This window comes from Aegilops tauschii, chromosome 2 (genome assembly GCF_002575655.3).
Source record: "Aegilops tauschii subsp. strangulata cultivar AL8/78 chromosome 2, Aet v6.0, whole genome shotgun sequence".
NCBI lineage: Eukaryota > Viridiplantae > Streptophyta > Magnoliopsida > Poales > Poaceae > Aegilops > Aegilops tauschii.
Window position 1 is genome coordinate 531,455,196 of NC_053036.3, and position 12,062 is coordinate 531,467,257.

Genomic DNA, 12,062 nt, shown 5'->3' on the forward strand with positions numbered 1-12,062 from the left:
AGATTTCATTTTTAGGCTTTCAGATACCATGTGATGCTTGCACAATGAGGGGAAAGGGATTTCCTCCCAATTGGATTAAACGGGTTATGAAATATGTCCAGGGAGAGCAAGTATGCATTAAAGACATTTTACATGAGAAAAAGTGAGGATGAGTTGACAAATTACCATAGTCTGTAATCCTCAATGTTATTTCCTTCAGTTTCGACTCTTGCATTCCGTTCGTGAAGAGCTAAAAAGCATCAAGTGAAGATCAGCAGGCTGACTATTCAAGATGGACTTCAGAAGGTCTGACAATTACCTTGTAGAAGTAGGGGCTTTTCGAAGCAAGTAACAAGGAGCTAACATGAATATGCTTTACTCTTAGACAAGTTGTATCAGTGGCATCACCTACGAAATAGTGAAATACCAAGATCAGAGAGACAAAAAAGATCATTCTTTCTCATATAACCATTTTAGTGCTTGTGAGAAATTGATATATAAATATAACAGAAAAGCTACAAGCTTAAAGCCATCACTAAAAGGAATGGTTGAACTTGCAGTTGTTTGTGACAAACTGATATATACAATAGAAAGGCTAAAAGCTCAAAGTAGTCACTATAAAGAACGGTTTAAATTGGAGCTGATGGTGGCAAATTGATATATACAACAGAAAGGTTAAAGTTTAAGACCGTCACTAAAAGGAACGGTTGAAGTTGCAGCTGCCGTACCATGATCAGGACTGATGCACGGAGCATTTACATCTGTTGGTCCAACCTCAGCTTCAGAGCTGCGAGGTACAGATTCTGCACATGGAAATGACAAAAGAAAAGTTGCTTCGTCAGGAATCACAGTGGCTACATAGATTTAACTAAACACATCAAATGATTACATAGATTTAATATTTTAGGTGTTACTATGAGAACCTCTGAGACAAGATTTTTATCAAAACCTCAAAAGACTACTTCCCCTAGATATGATTCATGGTTCAGAAATTAAATGCATAACCAAATGGCATGGTAAAACATTACAGTACGAGGTTCAACTCAAACAGGATGACCAACAAATATTAGCACGCCAGGGACAAAATGATATTTTTACAAGTGATGAACCTCAAACAAAAGGACCAAAACACCTAAATAGGCATTAGTTGAGTTGTTAAGGGGAGTTCATTTTGTTCTCTCTCCAGAGGTTAATTGCGCCTCGCAATCATCGGCTGCGATCTCAAGGCGTAGAACTCGATCAGAAAACACCACAGCATTGAGCGCAAACTCGAAGTTCGCTGGCGCCAACCCTGGCAGCCTCTCCTCCCCGCCGGCCATTGCCTCCGTCGGCTCCTCCGGGCGTAAAACCCTAGTTTCTCGGAGCGATTTGGGGGAGGGGGCGGGTTTGGTGGTGGTGGATACGACCGTTGCGGAGGCGCCTCCTCGCGTTTTGGAGAAGTCCATGTCGGCGGCCTGATGGGCCGACCGCATGCTTTTGACTGTTAGATTGGGCTTTGATCATGTAATAAGAGCAACTCCAACGCGCCGACCCATTTCGTCCGCGCGTGTTCGTTTGGGTCGAAACAGACACAAAAGTCGGCCCAACGCATCGACTCAAACGAATGCATGCCTTTTTGTCCGCCGGGCGACCCATTCTAGGCCCAAATTTAGGCCTCGCATGCGTCGGCGCGAACACGAGGCGGATGCACGCGACACCCGCCTACTCCTCCCTCCGGCCCGCCGGTCGGTGGCACATAGGCCATTCTCTTCCTCCCATCGACAGCCAGCACACCCGGCCGCCCCACCCCATCGTCGCCGCCACCCAGTTCTGGGGGATGGGGTGGGTTGTTTTTTACCCGGCCCATTGCGTGCAATAGTGATCAAACTAGGGACCTCCTAGTGGAGAACGCGCGTACCTCGCCACTCGAAAGATGAGATTTGGTGGCTATACTTAGAATGCAGTATGTAAGAACTATCAACAAGGAAAGATCTATTTCCTTTTGGGGAATTTCAAACGCAATTTACTTTTAGAAAAGTGAATATTTTTTGACATTTTCAAATTTGTGAACAATTTTTTGAAAGCGTGTTTTTGGAAACATAAAACATTTTTGAATGATTTTTTTAAAAAAGGGATATTTTTGTAAATTTTGACAAATTCAATAATGTTACATTTTTTGAAAACATGGTACTTTTGGGAAAATGGGATCATTTTTTGAAACTCTGAACAAAATTTGAAAAGCCAGATTTTTTTGCATCAATGAATTTTTTTTAAAACTCCAAACAAAATTAGGAAAAGTCAAACATTTTTAAAAAAAATTGGAAACTTTTCTTAATATGTGAATTTTTTTTGAAAATAGGAATATTTGTGAACTTCTGAACAATATTTGAAAAGTGAGAACATTTTATAAATTCCCAGACATTTTTTAAAAAGCAAATATTTTTTGAATTTGTGAACAAAATTTGAAAGCGGGAACATTTTTCGCGTCTCAGAACCATTTTTGAAACTCTGAACAAAGTTTGGAAAAACAAACATATTTTGAAAATCATGAATCTTTAGAATTTGTGAACGAAAATTGAGAACGGTGGTGCACATAGAAAACTGTTTGGCGAAAGGAATACAGGCAAACTCGGATACGATTGGGTGGTGAAGGAAAAGCCTGTTTGGCGCGTGGTGCACGTGCCGGCCCAGTTGGGACTCATGTCGGAAACGGGAAAGGAAAGGAACCATCGCCATATATACCCGGGAAAGCCCCCCGATCTGCTCCCAATCTCAGTCTCAAACATTGCCATCTACTAGTGCGTAGCGACAAGCATCGATCCATACCCCCCCCCCCCCTCCCGGCCCTCGCGTCGCCCCCCTGGGCGACTCGGGGGCGACTAGGTTTCCGCGGCCGCCGCCACCCCCTCCTCTCCCTTCATCCCCTCGCCGCTACCGGAGACGGCCGCCGGGAAGCCCGTGCGGGCGCCGGTGAAGGTGGCGGCGGGGATCTCGGCGCTCCATCCCCTCTCGGAGGCCTGCGGTTCCTGGGGCGGCGGCCCCAACCGGAGAGGCGGCGCCGTCGAGCGGTGGGCGGCGTTCGCAGGGGTGCTGGCCAGCGTGCCTGGCCGCGCGGGCGGCGGGTGGTTGGTGGAATCCGGCCGCGGCGCGAAGTTTCTTCGTCAGATCTGGAGGTTCGAAATTCCTCTCCCTGCCACCTCTCTCTCGCCGTCGGCGGTGGCTAGTGATTTCCTCTCTGGCCCCGGCGTTGGTGCGTGTTGGTGGCCAGCTAGGGGACCGGGGGAAACCTTGGCCGGTCCGGCCGGTCCAGCGGCGGCAACGCCCAAGGGCGCTGCTTTCCTCCATGGGGGCGCAGCCGAGGTCCCCTGTTTTCCACCCCGACCCACCTTGCCCGGGTGAAAACCGTATATCCTCTCGGATTTGGCGGCGGCGGCGCCTTGCGCGTCGTGACCTTGCTGGAGGCGCCGTTAGGGAGGCGGGATGCGGTCGGGAGGCGCTGCGGGTGAGGGATTGAGCTGCCCCCTTTTCAGCGTCCGATTCCACGAAGCTTATCTCCACCTAGTTGGGCTTGGACCGCGGCGGAGCGGCCGGCTAGGGATATCCCAAATCGAAGTGGCCGCACTATGTCCACCTTTCGTTGTGAGGGCGGCATTCTTCTGGCTCTAGGGTGAGCTTCTCGAAATCCCGACGGTGCGGCGCCTACGAGCCATGGCGAGGGGGTAGGGTCCCTCTTCGGTGATAGAGATGGAAGATGTTCTTCCCCTTCTTCTCTAGGTGTGCCTGGAGCATGGCCATCTTCGAAGGTCGGCTATGTCTTGCTCTGCTGCTCTGCTTTAATACATATGATCCTAGTGTGGAGTGCTCGGCCTCTGCATACTGTATTCTTAATTTCCTTTTCATTAGCTGCTTGTGGAGGTTGTAGTCAGCGTTTCAGTCCAGTGTTCCCCATTGTATCGTTCTGACCGCTGTAATTTGGTTGTTTGCTGTAACTCCTGGCCGGTTGATGGCTTTGTTAATTCAAAGCCGGGCTCTTTCGCGAGCCTTCGTTCTAAAAAAAAACTAGTGCGTAGCGACACAAAGCAGCCGCCGGCCGCTCCATTCCCTCAACAAACAAACAGGAAAACAAAAGCAGCGGCCGGCTCGATGGCAGAAGAGGATTGGATTCCAATCGGGATGGAACAGGAAGCCGCAGACAGAAGAGGAACTTCTAGTCGAGATGCAACAGGATGTGTTCCCGTTCCAGCCGCGGACAGCAGAGGATTTTCTGATGGAGCTGCAACAAGCGTTCGAGCAGCGGGCAGAAGAGGATTTTCCAATCGTGAAGCAACAGGACGAGCGCCCATTCGAGTTCGAGCTCATGCCGATGGAGGAGCTGCCGGAGCTGCTGCCGCAGGACCAGTTCGATTCTTACCTGGAGCACATGATGGAGGGGCTACCCCAGGATGTTATCGACAGTTTGCAGCAGGAATTCCCAGCGCTCTTCCGCCAGGCCGCGGTGGAAATTCCCCCGTGTCAGCGGGCGGATCCCGCGGAGGAGCCATGCCCGCTAATCTAGGGTTCTTGTAATTTGTTAATTAGTTGGCTCGCTAGCCTTGTGATAAAATCGATTTGTTTTGTTGCTTCTATAGCTCGTGTGTGCTCTGGGCTCGGATTGATTGTCTTTGCGAGTGTCTGGCGAGTTTCTTTCTATTTCACCATCGGATCCATGACAAGCAAATGTACTGTCTGCTTTGTACACAAGTTGATTAGGCACCGCGTGTTGAAATCTTGGCCCTTCTTGTTAGGTGTAACTCACTCCTAAGAGAATCTATGGCGGGGCTCCCCAACCACCATCACCCCATATACGGACGGCCTGGTTATTGATCGGTCAAAAACCAACCCAGATGGGTTCTTCATACCGAGATGAATATATATGAGAGGTTCGAGAGCGTCCGTCACGTCAAACTGATAGCAAGGACTCACACGCAAACACTAAAAAAACCATCGGTCCGACGGACGTCTCCTTCGATTTTCGATGAGGGATGTGAGGACGCATTCATGGCGCGTGGTGTCGCTCCAGCGCCACCCGAGGGGCCAGGTCTGCCTATTTAAGCCGGACGGCAACCCCAAACCCTAGCCGCATCCCATTTCCCTTCCCTCCGCGTGCCACTAACCCATCCACTCATAGCTTCTCGTCCGTAGCTCTGGCCCGACAGCAGATAACCACCTACGTTGTGCTCACTATGGAGCGCCCGCTGCAGATCCGGGCACAACACGCCACTTGGATTGCAGTTGCTTGGCTCTGGACTCTCCAAGGAGGGGCAAGCGTCGAACACAGCGATGGAGGAGGAGAAATCCGGCTGCCCATGTCGGATTTGGCATGGGTGATGTCTACTACGCAACTTTATTCTTGTAGACTTTGTTAGGCCTTCAAGCACAGAGTTTTGTAGGACACTAGCAAATTTATCTCAAGTGAATGACCTAAAATTTGTCACTCCGTGGTAGGTGTAGGATGAAGATGATTCTGTCGCAGACAACCCTGCAATCAAATTTTTTGAATTTCAAAAGCATTATTTTAAATACAGAGTTATATGTGCAATGCAAACATTTTCCAAATTTGTGACCAAATTTTAAGAAAAAACTGACACATTTTCAAAAAACTGGAACATTTTCTGAAAATCAGGAACTTTAATTTTTAAATTCCAAAACAAAATTTGAAACCGCAAACATATTTTGAAACTCAGAAACAGAATTTGAAGACATTTTTTTTTGAAATTTGTGAACAAAATTTTGAAACTACTGAAAAAAAAGAAGCATGGATATTTCTTGAAATTTGTGAACAACTTTTGAAATGGAAAGATTTTTGAAACCCTGAACATTTTTTGAAATGTTGTGAAAATTTATACAACAGAATTCAGAATTTTTTCAAATTACCGAATGTTTTTGGAAAATGCAAACATTTTTCGAATTTGTGAACAATTTTATAAATGCAACCATTTTCTAATTTTGAATGTTTGTTTAAAAGACGAACATTTTTTGAAATTTGTGAATAAATTTCAAAAATAGGAACAATTTTGCGTGATCACGAACATATTTTGAATTTTTAGAATAAAATTTTAAAATCCAAACAAATTTGGAAACGTGGTCAATTTTTTAATACGTAAACAAACAATTGAAAATAAGAACATTTTTAAAATTTGTGAACAATTTTATTTGGTGGTGGTAATCTGTGTATTAGGATTCTGCTACTTCCGTGACATTGCGGTGATCAATCAAATTTGTTTTTTTTTTTTGAAAATGAGGATTACCCTCAGCCTCTGCATCAAAATGATGCATACAGCCATCTTTATTAATTTATTCATCAAAGACTGACAAAATAAATACAAAGATCAATCCAAAGCCATTTTCGAGGTGAACAAAGTCGCTACACCTACAAGCATAAAGATGTGCCCTGACCGCATCAACAGACACCATCTAATCCAGTGGTCTCAAAAGCCGCCCGCCTGGCAGGTTGAGAGTACCAACCGGTATAGGCGCCCCTCAACGTGCACCGCATGTGCACGCTCTAGGGTCCGCCACCGCCATCTTCCACAGCCACATCTTCAGGAGAATCCTTGCATAGATCTTGCCAGGCTCATCTGTCGTCGACGTCACCACGACGCCAGACAACGCCACCACCCTGCGCGCGTCCATCAACAGATGTCCATCGCCAGGACTCCGCCGCACCACGCCACCGAGACCCGTCGTCGTTGACACGGTAGATGCCCCACCGCACCACTTGCGGCACCACGAACCATCTGTGCTCACGCGCGCACCGTTTCAATGCCCAAGACGGTGCCTCCAAGGAGGTGACGACGTCAGTGGCGGGGGCAAGGGGGGGCGAGCAGGGGCCTGGCCCCCCCTAACGATCGAGCGATGCGTGAAAGATGCATAGGCAATCAGCGATACGATCGCACGTACAAGCATACTTGGCCCCCCTATCTCAGGTTCGTGTATTTAGGTAAAGGAGGAAAAAGCCCATAGTAAAAGAGCCCACTAGCGGCCATATGGGCAATGTAGCCTCCGATCTAATCTCCTGAGATACTGCTTAAAAAAAACTAATCTCCTGAGATGCCTCTTTCATCCGTGATTGGTGTGTAGTTGATGGGATTAGAAGCGGCTGCGGCTGCGGCTGCCGTGCGCCCTTGCCACCGTCTGCCTCTGATCTCCTTGCCCTACTACTCACTATCTGATTCATACGACGAATTAGCAGGTTAACATATCACACTACTAATCTCTCTCAACTCTCCTCTCGTATCAGTGTTGAAATTTGAAACTATACATAGATTTTAGTTTCTTTTTAGATTTGAGATGCTACCAAGAATTCATATTGTGTAAGTATCCCACAAATTATCGTGATCCAAATTATCTTGTATCGGTTCCTATTTGTGATGCGAAAATTTTCTATGTCAACCGTATATAGTATAGCTAATTATGAAACTGAAATTGCTCAATTATGAAGAGAAAAAGCCCTGCCAAACACCATTAAAATTAATTTGGTTTCCAAGCTGGTTCCTTCTGAAATTGAAATTCCTCAACTATGAAGAGAAAATAACCTGCTGCCAAACACCTTTAAGATCAATTATTTTCTAAGCTGGTTGCTTCGAATTCTCAACTTACTAAAATTGTTAAGGAGGCTGTTGTGCAAGTTATCAACCTTGCTCTCTGTAATTATCTTTTGCACTAGATTTTTTTTTCTACTTTGCTTGCCCCCCTTATACTCAAATCCTGGCTCCGCCCCTGGACGACATCATGCCGCCGCCGCCCATTCACGTGGAACTAGGATTTTCACCCGGGCACATACGGAGTAGGGAGTGGGGGGAGTTGACCTCGCCGTCGCCACCAAGGAGGGAAATGACGCCCAAAGCGTCATCGACAACTGACAACGTGGCCGCCACCGTCGGCCAGAGGTTTCCCCCGGACAAGCTACCACCCCGGCACCCACCGGGCCAGCCACGAACATCTCCGCCGGAGATCAGCACAAGCCGATGGGGAGAGCCGCGTGCGCGGTTCCTAATCAAATTTGTTTTGTTGCAGCTACAGCTTATTAATGTGTGAATTGGTCATCTTTGCGTTTTTGACAAGTTTCTTCGTATTTCACCACCAGATGTTCTCACAAGGTGATTAGGAACCGCGCACGTGCCAAAAATTTCGTGTTATTTACCTCGGTGTAATCATCGTCGCTCACTCGCCTATACGGGGAAGTAACCCTTTTCTGATCAAAGAAGAGTAAATCGTTTGCAAGCATTGCTCGAACAAGAGTACTCCAACCTCATTAGATATTAGGAATCTCCAACATTGACCTCAAACCAGACAGCGGCGCAAATCGGTGGAGATAAATCTACGAACATTGATCCGGAAGCTAGCCATCCAACCGTAACCGCATACAATTCAAACCAAAATTGAATAAACTAGACATATTGTATCAAACACAACGAGTTTCAATAAAGTTCAAAAATAATTTACATAAAACAGCTGATATTTCGACCGTTTAACTAAGAACCAGAAGAAAAAAAATCTAGGAGGCTAACTTATAGCGGACGACAACCTCGTACGCTTGGCTGCCCTGCCCAGCCGCACTGTCGCCGTCGTCCATGTCGTCATCGTCATCATCATCCGTCCAACGACGAAAGGTGCGGCGCCGCCGCGACACCCCTGTCCGGCTGCCGCCTGGTGCTCGCGGAGGAGCCGGTCCGCTTCGTCCAGCGCGGTGTGGAGGGCTACCGCATCCAATGCCGACGACGCCTGCGGTGCCCTGGTGGTGATCTTGGGGAAGACATGACACCGCCACAACCAGCGATCATTTAGATTGGGTTGAAATAGTCTCATCCACTTTTGTTTAGTTGAAATGTGTAAAAAGAAAATATAATGAATTTGTTCGGATTTAAATGAAAACCACTGGATTTGCATAAAAATGTCATATTTGTTCAAATCACATTTGAAATGTATGCGGTCACGGATGAATGGCCTGCTTCTGTATCCCTGTCTGTGTACGCGTCCGCATGCGTCCACGGACGAATATAATGTCCGTTTTAAGGATCCGCGCCCACGTACATGTCCGAGTGCATATAGTGTATGTTTTAGGAATGCCCTCACATGTTGTTAACTGCTTCAAATGGGAAAGGAAAAAGTTCAAAATAAATCTTAAACTTATAGACGAAAGCCAAATCAAACCCTTAACTTTCAACCCAGAAATTTGCACACTAAACTCTCTAATCCCGGTCGAATCCAGGATTGCTGACTGTGGTCACTACTGGGCCGGCCCAATAGATGCGAAGCGATTTTATTTTGTAAGACGCGAAATAAAAATACCAATTTATTTTTGGAGGATTCATACTTGCGACCTTGAACTGCGGAACACCTGCCGCTAGGCACTAGAAGCATTACGTGTTACTGCGATAACAAGAGGTCCGAATAATTTAACCACATAGCGCAGGTCAAGATTTGCCTTTCTCATAAATTTGTGGAATCTCCTAAAAATTTTAAAGTGCAAACACTTTTTGAATATTCTGAATACTTTTTTAAAACATGATTTTTTTTAAACACAATCAATTTTTGAAAAGAAAACACTATTTGAAACATAAACATTTTTTGAAAAAATGGGAGCAAATATTGGAATCTGAGCAAAAAAAATTAAAATATTTAAACAATGTAAAAAATATTCATATAGTTTTACAAAATGTAAAACGTGTATTTGGCAAAATGTTGCCGTGACACATTTTTCAAAAAATATTTTTGGAATTTCGTAAATTATTTGCGTTTGAAAATATTTATTTGGTATTTCAAAATTGTTCCCATTTTTCTCAGGAAATGTTTCGAAAGTTTTAAAAAAATGCTTTCCTATATGAACACTCCTTTTGTTCTTATACATGACACGCGACATATTATCACTAGTAGCCTTCAGGACGATTCGGTAGGTGTGGGCATTGTGTGTGCGAGGTCTTTAGTTCGAGTACTATAAAGTACAAAGTTGAGTCACTTATTTTGGGATGGAAAAAGTATAAAATAAGTGGGCCAACCACTCAACAATTCTTGCCACGTCAGCAAATACCAGCTAAAAGCCCTCAAGGTTCAAAGTAGACCGGGATCAGATAGTTCGGTGTGCTAATTTTTGGGATTATAAGTTCAGGGTTCGATTTACCGTTCGTCTACAAGTTTAAGGTTTGTTTTGGACTTTTTCCAATGGAAAACCAAATAGTATTGCGTACATGCCCAATAATTGAACTAATTATAGTATTTTCATATGTGTACAAGCGTCCGACAAAACAAGCACGAAAAACTCATACTAGTACTAGCAATCAGCACGTCTTGCAGCAACAGAGCTGCTCTGCGTGCTCAGCTTAACTGGAATCCGATCAGACCAGCATGGCTCCAATGATGGAGAGCAGCATCACGGACACAGACGCAGTGTCCCTCCTCCAGGCAGAGCTGGGCACCACCTGCGGCCTCGTCTGCCCCTGGGTCTGGCTAGTCGGCGGCATCGTCAGGGTGGTCTCAGACGGTGGTTCCGGCGCCTCCGGCGTCATTGGCGCTGCAAATTCGACAAGATCATCCACGGCAATTCATCAGTGAAAATCAATCGCAGCAAAAAGAAAAGCCAGAGCCATCGACTGGCAGAGGAAGTTAACTGTTAAGTGTTAAGCGAGGTTCTTACGCAGCGGGGGCATGGCAGGAGAGACTGCGACGGGGCCAGGAGCTGGGAGCTGAGCCGACGTATCTGCAGTTCATACCCAAAATCCCAAATGAGAAATGGAAACTTCACGCTGAACAGTTCGGTTCTCGGAATCCCGTGGTCGTGGGTGCTTTCGGGGCAGGATGTGGGTACCTTTGCACTGGAGCGGGACGGACATGGAGTTGCAGGCCTTGGGCAGCGTGACGGCGAGGGTCCGGTTGATCGGCAGGCCGAGCGGCACGTTGCCGGTCAGGATGAGGCAGGCGCAGCTGGTGCTCGTGGTCACCACCGCCGACAGGGACCGGCAGCAGTCCGCCGTCGGCGACGACCCCCCGCCGTTGGTGCTGTTGGTGAGGAAGCTGAGGCACGGCGTGAAGCTGGTGATGAGCGACGCCGTGCACGACGTCGCCACGCCCTGCCCGAGTACTGGCGCCGGCGCGGCCAGGGCGAGGAACACGGTAGCAGCCAAGGCGAGCGCCCTGAGGTCCATCGTGATCTCTATAGCTGCCTATCTGATACTTGTCACGACTTAGCACAAGCCCGCGCGATTATTTGGAGGGGAAGAAGTTGGAGTGCCAATGGATGGATGGATGGATGGATGCATCGTCGTTGCGTGCGTTTATATAGTGTTGGAACTGGAGTCGTCTTGGTAGATCAGAGGTTGGTTTGTGGCAGTGTAACCACCATAACTAATTTTTCTTATACTACTATGTATATGTATGTTGACGTGTTGAGAGTTGGAAACTTGGGATTGTATGGTAGTCAGTTGACGTGTTGAGAGTTGGGTTAACTACCATAACCAATCATCAATTGATCATAGGGCTGGCACAAGGTGAACTATGACTTGTCTTTTCCATCTAAAACAAATACAAATGTAAGAGGTCAAAAAGATTACATCAAGTCGTACAACTAGTGTAAGGACGCGTCTGGTAGAGTGCATTAGACTCAGCCAGGCCCGCTGGATGCAATTTTGGACAGTTTGGTTGCATGAATTGCACCGTAATCTTGGCCCACACAAACCTTAGAGCACATTTGGGCTAGCTCTCGAGGAACGTTCAAATGGGCCATTTTTTCAGAGTCAGGCTCGAGCGATGCAACTCAAGGCACGTGGGTGGAGGCGGTTGCAAGCGCGGGGACACACGCGAGAAGGCGCAATGTTTCACGAAGCGGCATCATAAATCCCCACATCCTTCTCTCACCGCTCACTCTCCCCTCTCTCTACTCTCACATCGGCGGCGGCGAGCAAAAGGTCTGGATGGAGCGGCGGCGAGCATCAAAGCCAAGATCTGGACGGCGAGCATCGGCGTTGAGCACCGGCTTCATCATCGCTCAGGTAGGCGTTCGCCGATGATGGCGGTAAGCCCTCTGCCCCCAGTTGCATCGATTATCCTGCTCATATTCGATTTACGCATCG

At 47.0% G+C, this 12,062-nt stretch overlaps 1 protein-coding gene across 1 annotated transcript; it reads right to left on the minus strand.

Annotated features, from left to right (window-relative positions):
- Nucleotides 1-10,184: 10,184 nt before the first annotated feature.
- On the minus strand, nucleotides 10,185-11,244 carry LOC109752544 (non-specific lipid transfer protein GPI-anchored 21). Its single transcript, XM_020311439.4, has 3 exons — nucleotides 10,802-11,244; nucleotides 10,631-10,693; nucleotides 10,185-10,507 (listed from the first exon to the last, which is right to left on the minus strand). Exons 1-3 carry the CDS (start codon nucleotides 11,136-11,138, stop codon nucleotides 10,332-10,334), a joined length of 576 nt encoding a protein of 191 aa, XP_020167028.1. The 5' UTR covers nucleotides 11,139-11,244; the 3' UTR covers nucleotides 10,185-10,331.
- Nucleotides 11,245-12,062: the final 818 nt, after the last annotated feature.